At 44.9% G+C, this 21,501-nt stretch overlaps 1 protein-coding gene and 1 long non-coding RNA gene across 2 annotated transcripts; one reads left to right on the top strand and one right to left on the bottom strand.

Moving 5' to 3' along the window:
- Positions 1-8,730: 8,730 nt before the first annotated feature.
- On the bottom strand, positions 8,731-9,636 carry LOC142396067 (uncharacterized). The gene is made up of 3 exons (XR_012772496.1): positions 9,416-9,636; positions 8,888-9,093; positions 8,731-8,757 (listed from the first exon to the last, which is right to left on the bottom strand). It is a non-coding gene; the product is annotated as an uncharacterized LOC142396067 (long non-coding RNA).
- A 2,766-nt stretch (positions 9,637-12,402) lies between these two features.
- LOC142396066 (homeobox protein engrailed-1-B-like) lies at positions 12,403-16,434 on the top strand. Its single transcript, XM_075478606.1, has 2 exons — positions 12,403-13,168; positions 15,450-16,434. The coding sequence occupies exons 1-2, from the start codon at positions 12,631-12,633 to the stop codon at positions 15,767-15,769; spliced, it is 858 nt and encodes a 285-aa protein (XP_075334721.1). The 5' UTR covers positions 12,403-12,630; the 3' UTR covers positions 15,770-16,434.
- The last annotated feature ends 5,067 nt before the right edge of the window (positions 16,435-21,501 follow it).

Here is a 21,501-nt window from a genome sequence, read left to right as displayed (position 1 = left end):
CCTTAGGTCATTCAAATAACTAAATAGCCTAGATAATTCTACATGCTCCAGACTCGCTTGTCTTGTCCACGCTGAAACTATATAATTTGGACCGTTTGGGTCATTGAACTGCGTCGACGTCACTTCCTTGATCTGGGAGCTTCAATGTAAGATGAGGGTTGATCTACTACTGTAGACAACAAAGTATATATGAATTTTTATGTTGTAGAGTTGTGAATTTATTTTATCAATGGAGAAATTGAGCAGCATTGCTGTGATTTTAGTGTGGTAATTTTGGAGATACTGCCAGGTTCCATTAGCGCTTGTACTAAGCTATTCGGGATAACTCAGTAACTCAGCTGATGTTCAGCCAAGATCAGAAAAACTTGGGGTGGGCTACTTGTTTGGATGTCACGGTTCAAATGACCCTAGGGTGAATCTACTCCGAACTATCACTTTCACAGACTTGAAAAACGCCTTTTCTAATGGGGGTTTCCAATATGTAAAAGCCTCAGGTACCGGTCCAGCATTTCTTCTATATTGCTCTAATGAAATACTATTTTAAGGCGTGTATTTGTAAATTATAGCTAGCTAGGACTAATAATTACTGTAAGTCATTTTTCCACGCAGTTGTAGCCCCAGCCCCAGCCCCAGCCCCCACGCCCCGCCCCCGCCGTTGACAACTCGTGTTCCTTTTTTTTTTTTGCCGCACCTTACTTATCAGGGGAGGGCGCGCTTCAAACATAAAGGAATCAAAACAAATGCTGCTGTTAATTGAATCTGTTACATCACATCAGTATTATAATAAAATCCATACACCAAACACCCGTCACAACCCACCCTCCCCTTTCTCGATCAGGACGATCTCCCAGTTAAGTTCAGTTGACGGAAAATCCGTCTGGACAAACTATGCAGGCTGTTCAGCTGACGGAAATCCTTCACAACTTCTCCTGCAGCCCAGGCGGCTCACTTCTCCTGCAGCCCAGGCGGCTCACTTCTCCTGCAGCCCAGGCGGGCTCACTCCCCGGCAGCCCAGGCGGGCTCACTCCCCTGCAGCCCAGGTGGGCTCACTCTCTCTTTCTCTCTGTCCGCAGGCAGCCCAGGTGGGCTCAATCCTCGGCAGCCAGGCGGGCTCACTCTCCCGTTCTCTATCTCCGCAGGCAGCCCAGGCGGGCTCACTCTCCTGTTCTCTCTCTCCTCAGGCAGCCCAGGCGGGCTCACTCTCACGTTCTCTCTCTCTCTCTCCGCAGGCAGCCCAGGCGGGCTTAATCCACTGCAGCCAGGTGGACTCACACTCCCTTTCTCTCTCTCCGCAGGCAGCCCAGGCGGGCTCAATCCACAGCAGCCAGGCGGACTCACACTCCCGTTCTCTCTCTCCTCAGGCAGTCCAGGCGGGCTCACTCTCACGTTCTCTCTCTCCTCAGGCAGCCCAGGCGGGCTCAATCTGCTGCAGCCCAGGCGGGCTCAATCTACTGCAGCCAGGCGGGCTCACTCTCCCGTTCTCTCTCTCCGCAGGCAGCCCAGGCGGGCTCAATCCACGGCAGCCAGGCGGGCTCACTCTCACGTTCTCTCTCTCCTCAGGCAGCCCAGGCGGGCTCACTCTCCCTTTCTCTCTATCCGCATGCAGCCCAGGCGGGCTCAATTTACTGCAGCCCAGGCGGGCTCAATCTACTGCAGCCCAGGCGGGCTCAATCCACGGCAGCCAGGCGGGCTCACTCCCCTGCAGCCCAGGTGGGCTCACTCTCTCTTTCTCTCTGTCCGCAGGCAGCCCAGGTGGGCTCAATCCTCGGCAGCCAGGTGGGCTCACTCTCCCGTTCTCTATCTCCGCAGGCAGCCCAGGCGGGCTCACTCTCCCGTTCTCTCTCTCCTCAGGCAGCCCAGGCGGGCTCACTCTCACGTTCTCTCTCTCTCTCTCTCCGCAGGCAGCCCAGGCGGGCTTAATCCACTGCAGCCAGGTGGACTCACACTCCCTTTCTCTCTCTCCGCAGGCAGCCCAGGCGGGCTCAATCCACAGCAGCCAGGCGGACTCACACTCCCTTTCTCTCTCTCCTCAGGCAGTCCAGGCGGGCTCACTCTCACGTTCTCTCTCTCCTCAGGCAGCCCAGGCGGGCTCAATCTGCTGCAGCCCAGGCGGGCTCAATCTACTGCAGCCAGGCGGGCTCACTCTCCCGTTCTCTCTCTCCGCAGGCAGCCCAGGCGGGCTCAATCCACGGCAGCCAGGCGGGCTCACTCTCACGTTCTCTCTCTCCTCAGGCAGCCCAGGCAGGCTCACTCTCCCTTTCTCTCTATCCGCATGCAGCCCAGGCGGGCTCAATTTACTGCAGCCCAGGCGGGCTCAATCTACTGCAGCCCAGGCGGGCTCAATCCACGGCAGCCAGGCGGGCTCACTCTCACGTTCTCTCTCTCCTCAGGCAGCCCAGGCGGGCTCACTCTCACGTTCTCTCTCTCCTCAGGCAGCCCAGGCGGGCTCACTCTCCCTTTCTCTCTATCCGCAGGCAGCCCAGGCGGGCTCAATCTGCTGCAGCCCAGGCGGGCTCAATCTGTGCAGCCCAGGTGGGCTCAATCTGCTGCAGCCCAGGGGGGCTCAATCTGCTGCAGCCCAGGCGGGCTCAATCTGCTGCAGCCAGGCGGGCTCACTCTCCCTTTCTCTCTCTCCTCAGGCAGCCCAGGCGGGCTCACTTCTCTTTTTGGGGGGCAACCCTTCTCACAGGCTCCTTCCTCACCTTCCAGCCAGTCCCTCACCAGCTCAGTTTTTGGGGGGAAGATATTCAGCATCTATCTCCCTATGCCGGACTTGCAAGCTCACAGCGGTTCAGCTTGCATGTCCTCCGCCGGGGCCCGAGCGCCAAAGAAATATTGACAATTAACCTTGCAATTGTCTCCCTATCTCTCCGTGTGAGTCTCTCCAGGTTGAAATGAAGGCTAGCCGCAAATTCAACATGGCAGACTCACCAGGTGTTGGCAATCGCTCATCAACCATCCAGATCCACATATAAGGCGCTCCTTCCTGGGCTCTACCTGTTCGTCAGCAAGCTGCATCCCACCACCTCCCCATCTCCACCCGATGTCTCAAGTCCTCGACATCTCCTTCCTTCGTATGACTCCGCCACCAGGTTCGGGTCCCAAGGGGGGGAAGATATTCAGCATCTATCTCCCTATGCCGGACTTGCAAGCTCACAGCGGTTCAGCTTGCATGTCCTCCGCCGGGGCCCGAGCGCCAAAGAAATATTGACAATAAACCTTGCAATTGTCTCCCTATCTCTCCGTGTGAGTCTCTCCAGGTTGAAATGAGACATGCAATGATCTCCACTCTCTTTTTAATTTATTTATTTTGTCTGGAGCTTGCACTGCTACTGCAGCTGCAGTTTATGCATCTTCATACAGATAAGTCAGAGTTATTTTTACTGGGGTTACTCTTTTTAATTGTTTTTCATAATCTTCATCGGGCCCTGGGGTATTTTTATACCAAAGAGTACCATGCAAGGCTTCTGCTAACATATAGTCTTGTAATCTGGAAATTGCATTCTTTCCTTCAGTTATAAGGGCTGTGGCTGTACCAGCTGGATCTTTGTCTGGCAGATCTAATGTGTAACAATAATGAGGTGATCCGGCTTCTTTGAGAACAAAGAAATCTCCTGCCTTGATTTCCTTTTTCCTTTTCACAATAATCTGTCCATCATATACTCTGTCATCTATTAGTTGACTTTCTGGTTTTATGTCTCCATTCAGAAACAAATCTTGGTAATTCAACTGAACATCAGGGCCATCTAGTCATGCTATTCCAGCTCTTTTTGGACAGTCTCTGACAATATGCCCTTCTTTCCCACATTTCCAACAACCAGTGATGGAATTCCTGTAGAACCCCTGTCTTGCCCCCCTGCCCCTGTGAGCCCCTCCTCCTCTGTATCCTCCTTTACCTCTGCGACCTTCTCTGCCTCTATTATGTCCCTGATAATATATGTCATCCTCTCCGCTGTAGAATGTATCCACATCTGGCTTTCTGCCTTTCTTTTCTTTAATCACTTTCTCAGCATGGAGGGCATTGTTAACATAATCTTCCAAAGTGCAAGTTCTACACACAAGCACTATCAGCTCATGAGGCTATCCATCTGCAGCCCCATGAGGGTTAGGGACTTCAATCATAGGACATGCATCAAAAGTTGAAGGAGGAGGAGGAGGAGGAGGAGGAGGAGGAGGAAGAGGAGCTGAGGGCCTCGCTTTCTTTTCTGCTTGAATCAACCAGAATTGCACATCCTTTATGCCTTCCTTCTCCATTTTCTTTGGGCAACTTTTTGTTTTTGTCATGATAGCATCCTGCAGCGCAACAAATTTTTGTGTATTCAAGATACCATTAAATCTGGTTTTTTTTTACCCATTTTGGAAGGAATTTAATTTTATCAGGATCCTGCTTTTCTATGAATTTCCAATCTTTGCATGATAGTTGTTCTCTGCACAATTTATCTTCTTTACTTGACTGTTCACTTCCCCCGTTTCCCATTTTGAGAATTTAGTCCAGCTTTTCAACACCTAGGGTGTTCTAATAACTGGTTGTTTTATTCAATAGGGCAGAGAAAAATCTCCTCTTGTGGTAACCTTCACTTCGACTCTTTCGAGTGGAAGATTCCTGCATATTGCATTCACAAGAGGCTCTCTGCTTACAGTCCTGCTGTATTATATGAGAGGAAAATATCTAAATGATATTTTTCGCTCTCCTTACACACATTCACATTCACACCGTACGGAATTTAAGCGCCTGTTTTCGCAGGACTGCGCCGTCCTCAACAGGAGGTACCTATTAATCAATTTTTTAATAACCTGCCAGTGCCTAGGATTACAGGGTTTCTTTACGCGCTGAACCCTCATTCACGCTTCTTTTTTAAGTGTAAACACACTCACCTAAATACGCTGTCTCTCCCCTTTCATAGTTCCGTCAATCCTCAGATTCCAGCTGGCGGGCCGATCTCCAGTCCTGGAAAAGGATTTAAAAAACTCACTAGAGTTTTTTAGCCGTGCACGGTCTTTCTGGTCTTCCTAGAAATTCATAAAGAAGAGAGAGAGAGACGTTTAGGATTTTTTTACTCATGAGGAGAGCTGATGAGGAGACAGCTTCTTTCACAGCTTCATCCCGATCACTCTAACCATCTCCTCACGCCTCCTCCATTTTATTCTGAAAATGGGTGTATACAAAAAGCAAACAAAAGAAGGGTATCCAGTTTCAAGCCAGACCAGGTCACATTCCGAACAGCAGAATTTACGACCTTCACACAAATGAGCAAAGCACAACTTTGCTTAAAACTCTTAATCAATACAAAAACAGAGCATATATGGGATAACTAACATAAAAAATTTTACAACACAACACTAACACTAACACTAACACTAACCCTAACCCAACTGCTGAGCACCAACTAACACTAACACTAACACTAAATAACACTAACCAACACTAACACTAACCCTAACACTAACCCTAACCCTAACCCAACTGCTGAGCACCAACTAACACTAACCCTAACTAACACTAACCCAACAAACCTCCCCGTGCTCACTGCAGGGCAACTGCTGGGCAACTGCTGGGCAACTGCTGGGCACTAACTAACCCTAACCCTAACCCTAACCCTAACCCTAACTAGCACTAACACTAACACGAACACTAACTAAAAGTTATCAATGATCTCCTCTTAGCCTCTGATAGCGGACTTGTGTCTGTGCTTGTCCTGTTGGATCTCAGTGCTGCATTTGATACGGTCGATCACAGTATCTTATTACAGAGACTTGAACATGTTATTGGGATTAAAGGAACTGCATTAGGCTGGTTTAAATCATATTTATCTGATAGATTTCAGTTTGTTCTTGTAAATGAAGAATCTTCCTCACACACCAGAGTAAGTCATGGAGTTCCTCAGGGTTCTGTGCTTGGACCGATTCTTTTCACTTTATACATGCTTCCATTAGGTAACATTATTAGACAGCATGGCATAAATTTCCATTGCTATGCTGATGATACTCAGCTGTACTTATCTATAAAACCAGATGAACCCAATAGGTTGGTCAGACTACAAGCATGTCTTAAAGACATAAAGACCTGGATGACTCAGAACTGTCTGCTTCTAAATTCAGACAAAACTGAAGTCGTTATCTTTGGACCTGAGCGTTTCAGGGAGAAATTGTCTAGCTATATAGTTACTCTAGATGGTATTTCCTTGGCTTCTAGTTCTACAGTGAGGAACCTTGGAGTTATTTTTGACCAGAACTTATCATTTGACTCGCATATAAAACAGGTTTCTAGGACTGCCTTCTTTCATCTTCGCAATATTGTTAAAATCAGGAACATCTTGTCTCAGAGTGATGCAGAAAAACTAGTCCATGCATTTGTTACTTCAAGATTGGACTACTGTAATTCTTTATTATTGGGCTGTCCCACATATTCTCTGAAAAGCCTTCAGTTGATCCAAAATGCTGCAGCCAGAGTTCTGATGAGAACTAACAGGAGAGATCATATTTCTCCAGTTTTAGCTTCTCTTCATTGGCTCCCTGTTAAATTCAGAATAGAATTTAAGATTCTTCTCCTTACATATAAAGCTCTTAATGACCGAGCTCCATCATATCTTAAAGATCTCATTGTAAGATATTTTCCTAACAGAGCACTTCGTTCCCAAACTGCAGGTTTACTTGAGGTTCCCAGAGTTTCTTAAAGTAGAATGGGAGGCAGAGCCTTCAGTTATCAGGCCCCTCTCTTGTGGAATAAGCTGCCAGTAAATGTCCGGGAAGCAGACACCCTTTCCACTTTTAAGACCAGGCTTAAAACTTTCCTTTTTGATAAAGCTTATAGTTAGGGATGGCTCAGGTGATCCTGAAACATCCCATAGTTAAGCTGCTGTAGGCCTAGACTGCTGGGGGGCCTCATCTGTCACACATTTCCTCACTTTACTCTCTTTGTGTATATGTGACATTATTGTGGTCATTAACTCGTGTTTCCCTGTTCCAACAGATATGATTTGAATGGTGTTACAGTGCCGCCGCCCCCTCCCCCCTTTCTGTCCTCTCAAACCCCAGCTGGTGGAGGCGGATGGCCACCCTTCCTGAGTCTGGTTCTGCCAGAGGTTTCTTCCTGTTAAAAGGGAGTCGTTTCTCTCCACAGTCGCCTCAGGCACGCTCAGGCCGGGAGATTGGACCGAAAAAGAAAAAGTTTCAGTGCAATCTGTTGGTTTCCTTAGCAAGGAAATTGTTTTTGATTTGGCTCTATATGAACGAATTGGATTATTTTATGAATAATTATGATTACAATGAATTGAATTCCAATTGGCTTGAATTGGACTTTATTATCTAAGTGCCTTGAGATGACATTTGTTGTATTTGGCGCTATATAAATAAAATGAATTGAATTTAATTAAATTAACACTAACCCTAACCCAACTGCTGAGCACTAACTAACACTAACCCTAACTAACCCTAACTAACACTAACACTAACACTAACCCTAACCCCAACCCTACACTAACAGTAACACTAACAGTAACACTAACCCTAACCCTAACCCTACACTAACACTAACACTAATACTAATACTAATACTAATACTAACACTAACACTAACACTAACACTAAGGCCCAATCCCATTTCTATTTTTCTACCCCTACCCCTACCCCTTCCCCCTACCCCTCGTCCCTTCAAACGGAGCAGTAAGGCATAGGGCTTGAAACGTAACCCCTATGAATTGGGACAGCCCTTCACACTCACGTACGTCATAAGTCCGCGCCATCAGTTGTTACGTAACCAAAAGCGACAGCTTTAGCCAGAAATAAACAAACATGCCTGCTGCTGTGGTTTTCGCGGTCTCCTGGGCTATTCGAATATTTTTAGAAATATCTGCGTCGAATCGACGGAGTGCCATCAGGCGAAGGAGTCTTCGACATCTGGGAGCATTGCTGGATCGTGTTACGGTATGTAGAATGAAAAATTAATGCAAATAACGCGAGTGAGTGAGCACTTTTTCACGTCCAGCCCGCATAAATGGCGTCTTTTTGGTAGCTTCCAGAGCCGGCGTGTGAATATGATAATGTGTGTGTGTGTTTGAAAGTGCTTCTAACTGTACAGTTGTGATATCGTGTAATATAGAAACAATTTGCTTGTCTCGTTGGATTTGCTGATTTATTAATTGGAGTAGTATCCTAACCTGGCTAACCTAGCTGAAAGCATAAGCTAACGTTTAGCCTTTGTTACTCGCCTCGTTCCGTTTGGAATAAACTTGCAACTCAAGCGTTTTTGAAGCGGTTTTCTTTGTACCAGGTTCAGATTTGATGATATAAATAAATGCACTGCATTGTGTGTGCTATCAATGTGTTGGTTTGGGAGGATGAAAGCCTGATCTTTCCATGTTTTTCTTTCCAGCAGACGGGTCATCCTACAAATTATTGCCGATTGGACCACAACATGTACCCCAATTTTTTTGTTATCCCTTGTATAATAAATCTCTTCATACCAATATCCGTTCCAGTCGTTCATATGATGTTGATGTGATAATCATGCTCACAAACCTTTTGTCCTTAATGTCTTTTATTAGGCTCACATTACAGACTGGTAAGGCAGCTTATTTTCAGAAATAACAGCTTAAAGTGTCTGCTGTAAAGTGTGTGGTGCAAATATGGACAATAAACAGTAAGAATATAAACAATATGAATATAAACGGGCAACAGTGCAATCATCGAGAACGAGATGACCGGAGCAGGAAGAGCGAAGGTGCATGGCACATCGGAGGTGCTGGGCTCAGTGATGTTCTGGGGGAACAAGGCACGACATGACATTATAGCATGCACTTTCATCCATTGTAAAAAATAAAAAAAAAGGTGTGTCAGAATGCGGTAGTGGTGGCTGTGTGTACAATAGGTGCATGGCGCATCAACTCACCGTAAAGTTTGTCTATCATGCGCTCAAACCGAGCTAAAAAGCGCTCCGTTTTCTGCTCGTGGCGCTTCTGCTCCTTCAGGCTCTCCTGTATCAGGTAATCCATTATGGGATTGGACTTCCTACTTCTTTTTGGGGATGGGGATGACTTTAGAAACAGATCTTCGTTTGGGGCGCTAAACCTGATCAGGCTCTTTGTGCTTGAGTCCCTGTGAATCAGTCACGTATTTGAATACTTGTGATAATAGGTAGCGAAATGACGCTCATGTCACTCAAAAGGAACTTCTCTATGGTTAACCAACTACATTGCTTGTAAATACTCGTGTTACAATTTCAAAAACGACAACTCTTTCGCAGCACCTTCACATGCATTGACCGATTACTCCATGTAAATAGCGACTTTTCCCATGTGCGTTTATAGCAGAAAACAACTACACATTGCCACCATGTTAAACTCACACAATACAGCAGTTATCACAACCTAAAACGGTTTAAACAGTTAAATTATGGCAAAAAAATAGAGCTACTTACATTTGTGTGGTGCTTTCTTTGTTTCCGCCATTTTTAAAATGACTCGCGTTCTCCCTGTAATCGCGTTGTACTTTGGGAAATATATCGTACCCCTTCGAACGTAGTCTGCCTGGCCGAAGCCCTCCCTCTTACCCCTACGCCTCTGCCTTAACGTGAATTGGGACACCCCTACCCCTACACACAAAACGGAGGGGTAGGGGTAAGGGGAAGGGCCAAGGGGTGAAATGGGATTGGGCCTTTGACTTCCCTGTGATGCGTCCTGTTACACCCTGCATGGCAAGCAGAGGGCGCACCAGAATGGATATAAACACAGCAGAGAGGGAGAAGAACCCAGCATGGCCAGCAGAGGGCGCTCCAGGCTGGATGTAAACACAGCACAGAGGGAGAAGAACCCAGCATGGCCAGCAGAGGGCGCTCCAGGCTGGATGTAAACACAGCACAGAGGGAGAAGAACCCCTGCAGCAGAGTTTCATTGAACATAACTGCTCACCGGCTTCTGCATGCACCCACCAGACCCCCAGAAAGACCGCTGCACCAGAGAAGAAGACACTATTCATATAATGTGTGGTGAATATCAGCTGATCTGAACTATTCCCATCAGTTAATGAGGTGGCAGAAGCAGAACTTGTTGGCTTTGGACTAAAGCATCATGTTGGTTTTTTTACATGTTGGGATAATATATTCAATAAAAAAAAGATGAATGCAGACGTGTACATGCTTCTGATTTCTCTGTATGTATTAGTATGACATGTATATATAATATGAGTCCTAAATACCAGCTGGTAAAGAGGAGCATGCACATCTATTCTTATATTTACATCTGTTTGAACATTGTTTTTTATATGTTCATCTATAATATGCTTAATTTCCATGCCTCTCTCAGGTTTCAGTTGAGCTTTTTGATCGAAAAAAGCTACAGCTATGAAGCTGAAGTTTTATTTCCTCTCTCTGAGCTGAGGGTCAGACATGTGTAACACACCTCATCAGTAAACTGATTCAGGGACAGTTCTGTGCACATGCTGCATGTCTGAGGCAGGCAGATGTCACTCTGACGTCATTTCCTGTCCCTATCTTCTGTCTGATTTCAGGAGCACGGCCTCCTCTTCATCGCGGTTAAATTCGTTTTCATAATAATCTTTTATTTCATTTGATTTTTCTCTAATTTGTAACTTCTTCGTCTTTTATGCAATCTCAGGTAAACATGCTGCTGAAATACAGCTTGTAGTTCTCACTGTAAGCTTTCTGATATCATGCTGCTTTGGCTGCTTTTATGCATGTATTTATATCCATATCTATAGATATGGATATAATGCCCCTCTAATTCTTACACCGCTGTATTAAAAAAATATAGAATGACCAATATCCATATAATATATATATATATATATATATATATATATATGTATATATATATATATATATATATAATACTAATACATGAATCCATTAGTTATTAGATGTAACACAAAGCTGCAGATTAGAACTGATGTTTAGAGATGAAAACATTTGACGCATTGATGTAATATCTGCTGACTCAGAGATGTTTTAGTTCCAGTTTAAACATTGTTCTTCCTGCTGGTTGCTTTCTGTCTGAGTAACAACTTAATACAGTCATAATGTTTTATCAACACGCACACGCACACACATCATGTTCATCCACAGCAGCTAGGATGTTGGGAATCAGAAACCCTGATCCGATGAGAGGAGCTGAGGGAAGAGCTGAGGGCCCATCGGAAGGTGGTCTCAGCTGGAGGAGCGAGTGGCTCTCACACGCGCCACGTCAACGATATGATGATTATCATTCTTATGTGGGTGCTTTACGACAAGTTAGAGTGAAATGAATCAGATCAGAGGAATAAGAATGAGGCTGTCAGTAGAAGAAAAAATAATAAATCAGACATGAACTCATGAGACCAACAGCATGAAGTTCATGTTCCCAAAGCTCGATGACACTCAGCAGCTTTGCTCAAAGGGACTGAGTCAGGCAGCACCTTGGATCCTCACACAGGCTGAAGGAACGCTGGAGAAAACCAGCTCTCACTTTAAAAAAATGTTTTTCCTTCTGGGCCTCCGGACGGAGAGGCCTGCAGATTCACATCACAGCAAATAAAGCAAAGCTGAAGCATGACATTTACTCCAATTAAGTTGTTTGCTCGTGCAGCTTCAGAGTGTTCCTCTGAACAGCACGAGAGCTTTTCTATGAACACATGGAAACGCTCGTGCTGCATTATATCCCTGCAACGGTCCGCTCTGAGCAGCTGTGATGGAGCGCTTGGCACGGAGGCGGTGACAGCGGCTTCAGGTCGCCTTTCTCCCGCAGCCAGGTGATGAACGTCCGGCTGATCAGGCGGAATAAAGCCTAATTAAAAGCGATCAATTACCGCCGGCAGCTCCTCCCGCGCACTGAGAGATAAGCGCGCGTGCCTTCCGAGCTCGGCCTGGAAACAATAGGGGCTGACAACGTGCGTGTTTCTGTGTGTGTGTGTTCGCTTGTATCTGATAACTGGGCCCCAAAAAGCTAAATGAAAGCATCATTTGGTCTCGTGCATAACGCTCGCTCACATAACCTGTTTCCAAAAAGGAAACTAATCAGGGTGAATTATTCTGGGGCCCTCTGCGCTGCTGTACCTGTTCAGGTAAAAGTCAACAACTGGAAGCTGAGCAGCTGAATTTCACCCAAAAATCCCAGCCGCGGGCGCGCGCGCGTGAGGATAATTCCCCTCTTCTGAGGAGGAGGCATGATAATCTCCTGTTTGCTTTGTAGAAGCTCGCCGCTCCCACGCAGCTCACCTCTGCGCTCTCAAACCTCTGACATTATTGGACACCGTCACTTTATGTCCAAAAGTATCCCGGCCACTGATTGGCCAGCTGCGCGTTAGATGTTGTTGGTGCTCCTGGTTGGCGGGTGTGAGCGTGGGCTCTCACGGTGATGTGATGTGAGGACTTTGTGAGGATCAGAGCGTCGAACAGGGGGAGAAGCCCTCGGTGTGAGAGCAGAGCGCAGCAGCCACAGCCGGTCTCACCCGAGCATGACGCGCCGGGGCGTCGTCGCTCAGGCAGGATGTGCACACTGAGTTCTGACAACAAGCAGCAATATTTCCGAGTGAAAATAATCATGTGTTAGTGCTTCCTGTGCACATAATTGGGATATAAACACACACCTACAAAGTGGAGGTGGATTGAGAGAAGAGAAGCTCCGTTCTTCAGAGGCGGCGATGGAGGAGCAGCGGGATATGAACAGCTCGGACAGCAGCGAGGGGGAGAGCGTGTCCCCGTCCCCCAGCCTGCCCTCACCGCCCCTACTGCCTCTACAGGTCGCCCAGCAGGCCCACAGGACAACCAACTTTTTCATCGACAACATTTTGCGGCCGGACTTTGGTTGCAAGAAAGAACACAGTGCGCGCGAGAGGGCGCAAACCTCCGGCCGGGAACGCGTGCACCCGGCGGTCGGCAGGCCGAGCCTGCCCGGGACGCCGTCCCAGGACTCAAACTGCAGCAGTGACAGCACGTCGTCCTCCGCTTCCTCAAGTCCCAAAAAGAGCAGCGGGAGCGGCGGAGGAGCCGCGGCCGCCGCGGCCTCCAACGAGAGCAGCGGCGGCGTAAAGGCCGAGGAGAGGACAAGCGGGGCCGGGGAGAACACCACTTCCTCGCTGGTGGTCCTGAACGGGACTGGGACGGCCACACCGGAGAGCCAGCCGCTGCTGTGGCCTGCCTGGGTCTACTGCACCCGCTACTCAGACAGGCCCTCATCTGGTAAGGCGACATATGCGCGAATACATTCCGCCGCGAGCCCAAGAGCTGCTCCTTTATTTTATTTTATTTTATTTTATTTCATTCTATTTTTTTATTTTCTTAAATTTAGTTAAATTAGATTTTATTTTGTTTTAACAACAATAATAATAGTAGAAAAAATAATAAGAATAAAGCTAAATAATAATAATATTTGTGTTTATATATATATATATGTGTGTGTGTGTGTGTGTTTATATATATCTATATATCTATATATAGAGATATATACATGCACACACACGTATATAAAATAATTTATATAATAATTATTAACCTATGCAAGCAAAACAAAGTCTGTGTAATTCGAATTACTATTATAATTGTTGTTGTTATTTTTATGTGTCACATCGATATTTTCCTGGAGTTTTTAATTCCAGCTCATCTTAATTTAGTGTTTGAAAGAAAAAAATACTTTTCCATTTACTCCTTTTATTTGTCAGAACACATTAAATCCTCCAAATAGAAATTTATGAGCAACATAAAACATTATTTTAGGGTAAGTCTTGGAAAAGAGGTTTTAATCTCAATGAGTTGTTTTTCCTGGTTAAATAAAGGAAAATACTTCTTTGTCACGTTGAAACGTCAGTCTGGACACAGTTCATTCAAATACAATTCAAACAAACATGAAGATATTTTTCCATGCCTGGTTTTTATTTCTTTTTTAGTCTGCCAGTCTTAAAAAGGCGCTCATCAACACACCTGACTCCAACATAATGATCAGCAGAACGGTTAGAGTTATTGGGTCTTTCGTACCTTCTGTGGGACTCCCAGCTCACCTGTGGAAATAAGAAAAATAAGAAAAAAGGACCCAGATGAGAGCAGAGCTCAAACCGAGCCGACTGAACCGTGTCCTGTCAGAATTGACCCGGAGGCAGCTCTGCTGCTGCGGGCTTCTGCCTGTTCTGTGTCCGGCAGTCAGACACCGAAGGCCGTGATCTGCCGCCCGCTCCCCGGGGCAGGAGATCCATGAAAAGGATCTGTCTTCTTTAAAAGTTCCGTTCACAACACAAGAGCCCGTCTTCTATCAAGGTGCGTCAGACCGTGACCCCCCATTGTGCCCGTGTCCCCCTGCAGTTGGTGTTAGTATCAGATCCATCAGTTTATAAATTTGTGAGCAGTTTAAATTTAAATTTACATCAAAATATTTCATGGAAACATTTATTTTCTGCATCAGAATTTATTTAATAATTTAACTTGATCCAGTGTGTCGGAGCAGGAAGTCCAAATGTTTCCGCGCTTTTTGTTCTTCTCCGTGCGCGCAGCACGAGCTACGTCCAGCTCTAATGAATGTGCGATTTAAATATGATTCATAAGAAAAAATGAATGAATGACTGAATGGACAAATAAACCTGCCTTTCTATCAGAGACAGTGTTGCTGTACTGATCCGTGTGTGAGGCGCTGAAGCCCAGCTGGAGCATCACTGCTGACACAAACACGCGCGCACGCCCTGTGCTTATTATTGCTATTAATTATTATTAACAAAGATGATAATAATAACAGTTTGCATGCTGCTTTCCCCCACAGTCCAGAAACATCATGCTAGGTCAGCTGGTGATTGTGCGCGGGCGTGTTTGTGCTGAACAGCTGATCCGGTTCCTGTAAGAACAATAAAATAATACTAATAACGATGTTACTGTTGTATCTGTGGCTGGTAAGGCACATTTATTTGTGCAGCACAATTCAACAACAAGGATATTCAAAGTGATTTACAGAGACATTAAAACAGGAGAAATAAAAAGCATGATTTAAATTTTAAACAAAAAAGAAAGAAATAAGAACAATAGATAAAATCACGAGTTAAAATGTGATTAAGTTTTGAAACTCAAGCTTCAGATTTGGGTAGGTAGGGTTGTTATAGTGATTAAAATACTAATAATGATAATAACAATAATAATAATAATAATAATAATAATAATAATAATAATAATAATAATAATAATAATAAAAATAATAAAGTAATAATTATAATAATAATGATGATGATGATGATAGTCATAAAATAATAATAATAAAATAATAATAAAGTAATAATAATCATTATGATCTTGTTTGGATGTTGGCGGCCTGTAACTGTATCCGTGCACAAGCAGGCTCGGCCCGCGCGGGGTTTGTGACGTGGCAGATGAGTTGTGTGAATTTTCCCCGAACATGAAAACTGTGTGTTTGCCTTTATCTCCACTGTGCTGAGCGCGCGCTGCATATTCATATTTCCGCTCTGCTCTTCTTTCGCCCTTACTGCAGGCCCAAGGACACGGAAATTAAAAAAGTCCAAAAGTGGCAAAGAGGACAAGCGGCCACGCACGGCCTTCACGGCCGAGCAGCTGCAGAGACTGAAGACAGAGTTCCAGGTGAACCGGTACATCACGGAGCAGCGGCGGCAGGCTCTGGCCCAGGAGCTCAACCTCAACGAGTCCCAGATCAAGATCTGGTTCCAGAACAAGCGGGCCAAGATCAAAAAGGCCAGCGGCTACAAGAACGGCCTGGCTCTGCAGCTGATGGCGCAGGGACTGTACAACCATTCCACCACCACCATCCAGGAGGACAAGGAGGACAGCGACTGAGGGCCGCGCGCCCCGCAGACTGTACATATGTAACTTTAATTTAACGAGGAGCTGCCCTCCTCTTCCTCTTTTAACGGGACTGTGCAGCAGACCAGAGGAGCGGACAGCTCACTGCTCACATGCACGCGCAAAACCAAAGATTTTCAGCCCGAGAACAGACCCGCCAGCGGTTTCTGCGTCCTCAGGTCTGAGCTGAGGAACAGCTTCTAAGAACTGAGAGTCCTCTGCTGAACGCAAGGGCACAGGGAAGTTATTTTATCTGAATAAAGAAGAGTCTGTTTAAATAATGAAACAAGTTCAACTAAAATCATACAAAATAATAATGATCAGGATCAATCAGATGTGGAAGATCCACAGATAGAAGTAAATATGAAGGTTAATACAGGAAAACACCGCAGTCATCACCGCGAGACTCAGAAATACAAAAAAAGAAGCCTCGAGGAAAAAGCCAGCCTTTAAATTCTGAGCACGTGCAGGAGATCCTCGTGAGTGTGTTTGGCTGCTGTTCTGGTGTAAGGCTCCGGTTATATTTCAGGAAAAAAGATCCAGCAGGTTGTGTTCTGATCAGGAGGATTACTGCAGATAACAAACCAAATGGGCCGCCTCTGCCAGCCCCCCCCATCACCTTCAGACTCTCAGAAGCAGAGCAGCGGGGGCTGCTTACCTGTCCTGTACCTTTAAACATGTTTCCAAATAAACTCTTTTATACTGAACTCTCACACACTGACCCACTTTGTTCCCCAGGTGATGACATGAATATTCAGCTCATAACTGGAGGTGTGTTGGCGGGGGGGGGGGGGGGGGGGGGGGGGGGGGTGTTGCAGCTCATTGGTTCAAGTGAGTAGGACAACTGAATCCATATTCATAGTTTTTTGGAAAGAAGGTGAATTTACACTGCGAGACGCGTCGCTATCAGCGCTGTTCAAAGCGTTGCGGAGCATGAAATGAGCTCTCCGTCTCTCCTGTTCACCCACTCCATCAGCCTCTGCGCGGCCGGGCAGGGGAGCAGGGAGGCGGCGAGCAGCGGCTCAAGGCCGCGGTCCTCAGGAAGCAGCAGACAACAAAGAAACCAGCAAACAGCCCCGCAACGACACGCTGGATTTCAGCTTTTCTTTCTTTTTTTTTCTTTCTGATCTGTCTCTTTATTTTCATCCTTCCCTTCATTTGTTTTGTAGCCTTTAAACTTCATTCCGATTAAATATAACGAGAATCACCACGAGTCACGTGCGCTCATCTGACGACGTGTATTTATCAAAGGAGATAGATAGATAGATAGATAGATAGATAGATAGATAGATAGATAGATAGATAGATAGATAGATGCCCACTTTCTCATTATTTGGGACTAAATGATTTATCGAGTGAACGTTTTTCCTGATGAAACCGACTATTTCCTGCAGCCTGGGCTCATCCGTCATCTGGAGCTTCAGACTTTCTTAAAGCTTCTCCCATAATCACTCTGGAGCCTCGCCAAAGAGAGGATTCACACCTCTCAGAAAGAACGAAAGAACGAAAGAAAGAAAGAAAGAAAGAGAAAAAGAAAGAGGGAGAGACAGAGAAAAAGAAAGAGGGAGAGAGCTGAGTTCACTTTGTCAAACCAGAGGATAAATGTTGTGACAGCTTCTCTGGATATATGCCTCTACCTGTTTTCTTCCGCTTTGTTGCTACTGGCCCCATATTCGCACGCGCGTAAATCACTCACTGGGCCTTCTGAGATTATCCAATAGAAACAGATAGATTTTATTTATTCACACTTTTCAATTCGACTTTTTATTCCATATTTTATTTTCCCAGAGTTCAGAAATACATAATAGATAGCGTTGCGTGTGTGTGCGTGCGTGTAGCAGTGGACTAAGTGTTGGTCCTTATTGATAACAACAACAATAATAATAGTAATAACAATACTAGCGAAATAATAATAATAATAATAATAATAATAATAATAATAATAAGCTATCAGAGGAGCAAACAGTGACTTAAATCATAAACGCAAAATAAGAAGAATCAGACAGAAACATTAAAACAGATTATCTGGACAAGTGATGAAACATGTCGTCTTCTTATTTTCATTATCATTATTATTATCATTCATTTTATTATTATTATTATTATCATCAGTATTATTCTCATTATTATTATGGTATAGCAGGGTTATGCCCGTCTTTTCCTTTTTAGAATTTCTAAACAACATTTTTTATTATCAGAAACAAAATGAAAAAGTCTGAAAATATTGAGAAGAATGAGTTCAGTGTTACTGCAGCATGCTGATAACTCCTCCATCTCTCTGATCCACATCAGCACACAGAAGGTGTCGGGCAGTAAGCTGATCCCTGCAGTGTGTGTGTGTGTTATCCCCCCCCCCACACACACACAGGGGCAGGGTGGGCTCCACGCGCCCTCCTCTGTCCGCAGCTCAGCAGTTGCAGCACAAATGGCCGCCGTAGTTTTGTCTCTGAGATCCAACAGGCCTCCCGCCCTGCTGCTCACCTCTGTGTGCGTGTGCGTGTGCCCGTCTGTGTTAAAGCAGGATTACAAATACATGATTGGCACGTGCAGCAGCCACCTCTGACATGATGGAGTCACCTGGATGCTGCTTTCACCACAAAGCTGCTTTTCTCATGAACAATGTGGTTCAAATGGATTATTCTGTCATCTCACGCGCACAGGTAAGCGCGTACCTTTCCGTGCTCTGAGCTGTTTTCTGAATGAGCATCAGTCTCAGCATTCTGATTCATCTGAGCTTCAGATGAGAGTTTAGCTTTAAAAGCTGCTTCTAACTCTGCAACAACATGGAAACACAAGAGGAGCAGAGAAACAAACTCCTCCTGAGATCTTTAATGCTTTCTGACTCTGTTCCAGCTGCCAAACACGGACATTATCACACCATCCCCTTCCACTGCAGACTCTGAGCAAGGAGAAGGGAGAAATGCTCGTGACAGCGCGGGCACCCCGCGGGCACCCCGCGTTCATCTGTTAGCATTGTTGGCAGAAAGTGGGAGGAAGGTTTGCTGAATGTTACAAACAGATAGACTAACTGAGCCCCATCTAATGCAGAAGAGCAGGAACATCCTGGGAAGAGTCACATTTAAACCCAAAATAACTAATAACGTGCTAAACTAAACCAAATGAAATAAATAGGGTAAAGCAGAAACTAAAGAATAAAGAAATGACACCAACAAAACGGAATCCACCAATCAGGAGCCAACCCACTGCAAAGCTTCATGGGTAAGCCTAAAAACGGTAAGGCCATGTATCTGCCTGATCAGCAGTTTCCTCTCTGTGGAACCTTTTAACCTTTTAACCTGATACTGATGGGGTTTAATATCAGGAGCATATCTGCAGCTGGGAACGTGTTCACGTTCAAATAAAACCCATGAAAAAGTAAAGCTATATCACCTGTATATTTACCACCTGTTGCCCCGGCAACCTTTCCCTTTCCTTTTTTACATTTTTCATGATTTAAAAAACATAAAAAATGCAGGATTCTGCTCATGTTTGCATCTCTGTGCCCTAAAGTTAGCCTTTCCTAACCCTAACCTGGGACTGAACAGCTGCATTATATCAGAAGCACGTCTTTTTTCCTCCTCTGGTAGAACCCAACAGCTAATCTCAGCCACTGGATATGTTTTCTATCGGAGAAATTAAATGAAAAAAAGTTCAGAATTAAAAAATCTTTTGCTTTGAAAAAATTTCCTGCTAATTTTGCATCAAATAAAGGAAAGTTAAAGAAAGAGAGATAATGGAAATTACTCAGTGTAAACTGATGTAAAGCTGAATTTCTTGTCCCTGAAAGATGAACCCTGCTTTGTGGTGTCACTCTTAATGGTTACATCTGTCTACATCCGGCTCCTCTGAGTGTGAGAGCGCTGCTTTTCCATATCACACCGTACATAAATATGTATGAGTGGCTGGGAGGAGTTCTTCATGGTCACAGCAGAGCAGACATTTATAGAGGTGTCAGAGGCAGATAATCGAGGCGAGGGCTTCTCTGCATGAAATGAAGCCTGGGTATGTCTGCTCTGAGTAATAATAGACTTGCATCATGTTGTGATATTAAATCTTATCATATTCTCGCCTGATAAAAGGTTGCAGTGTTCACAGGAGAGTTGGACAGAAGCAGTGCTGGTGTTGTTATTACAGAAGACAGGCTCCAGGCCTGCCATCAGCAGCATGTAAATGAAAACGTTTCACACACACACACACACACACACACACACACACACACACACACACACACACACACACACACACCTCATGTAGCCTCAGGCCTGGTGTGTGTTTAATGTAATTAAACCCCCGTTCCGAAAAAGTTGGGACGAGAGAAAACAAAATATAAAAAATCCCTTAAACCAACATTTTATTCACAATGGAACAATTTTGCTGTTTTATGTCAGAAACTCCCATAAACACAGCACTGTAACACCATTCAAAGGATATCTGTTGGAACAGGGAAACACGAGTTAATGACCATAATAATATCACATATACATAAAGAGAGTAAAGTGAGGAAAGGTGTGACAGACGAGGCCCCCCAGCAGTCTAGGCCTATAGCAGCTTAACTATGGGATGTTTCAGGATCACCTGAGCCATCCCTAACTATAAGCTTTATCAAAAAGGAAAGTTTTAAGCCTGGTCTTAAAAGTGGAAAGGGTGTCTGCTTCCCGGACATTTACTGGCAGCTTATTCCACAGAGAGGGGCCTGATAACTGAAGGCTCTGCCTCCCATTCTACTTTTAGAAACTCTGGGAACCTCAAGTAAACCTGCAGTTTGGGAACGAAGTGCTCTGTTAGGAAAATATCTTACAATGAGATCTTTAAGATATGATGGAGCTCGGTCATTAAGAGCTTTATATGTAAGGAGAAGAATCTTAAATTCTATTCTGAATTTAACAGGGAGCCAATGAAGAGAAGCTAAAACTGGAGAAATGTGATCTCTCCTGTTAGTTCTCATCAGAACTCTGGCTGCAGCATTTTGGATCAACTGAAGGCTTTTCAGAGAATATGTGGGACAGCCCAATAATAAAGAATTACAGTAGTCCAATCTTGAAGTAACAAATGCATGAATTAGTTTTTCTGCATCACTCTGAGACAAGATGTTCCTGATTTTAACAATATTACGAAGATGAAAGAAGGCAGTCCTAGAAACCTGTTTTATATGCGAGTCAAATGATAAGTTCTGGTCAAAAATAACTCCAAGGTTCCTCACTGTAGAACTAGAAGCCAAGGAAATACCATCTAGATTAACTATATAGCTAGACAATTTCTCCCTGAAGCGCTCAGGTCCAAAGATAACGACATTGCGCCCGTACACTTTTCAAAACGTCTTTTTGATTGTCCATAAGGTAAAGGCTTGAGCATCCCTGTTAGTCTGACAAAAATAATTTGGACCGTCTATTTGGAAACTGTAAATCAGGACTAATTTCTGTCAGTTTGCTGGCGTTGACAAGCGTGCAAGCAGTCTGATTCATGCCTGGCATGCAGACTAAATAGAATAGCTTCACCCTGTATATTTGTCTTACAACCCCTTAGGTCATTCAAATAACTAAATAGCCTAGATAATTCTACATGCTCCAGACTCGCTTGTCTTGTCCACGCTGAAACTATATAATTTGGACCGTTTGGGTCATTGAACTGCGTCGACGTCACTTCCTTGATCTGGGAGCTTCAATGTAAGATGAGGGTTGATCTACTACTGTAGACAACAAAGTATATATGAAGCCAAGGAAATACCA

Source organism: Odontesthes bonariensis, chromosome 12, assembly GCF_027942865.1.
Source record: "Odontesthes bonariensis isolate fOdoBon6 chromosome 12, fOdoBon6.hap1, whole genome shotgun sequence".
Classification (NCBI taxonomy): Eukaryota; Metazoa; Chordata; class Actinopteri; order Atheriniformes; family Atherinopsidae; genus Odontesthes; species Odontesthes bonariensis.
This window is presented reverse-complemented; position numbering and strand designations above follow the sequence as displayed.

Coding starts and splice junctions, on each gene's coding strand:
- LOC142396066 (XM_075478606.1), top strand. CDS start 12,631: ATGGAGGAGCAGCGGGATATGAACAGCTCGGACAGCAGCGAGGGGGAG. Junction 13,169..15,449: donor CTCAGACAGGCCCTCATCTG/GTAAGGCGACAT, acceptor CCCTTACTGCAG/GCCCAAGGACACGGAAATTA.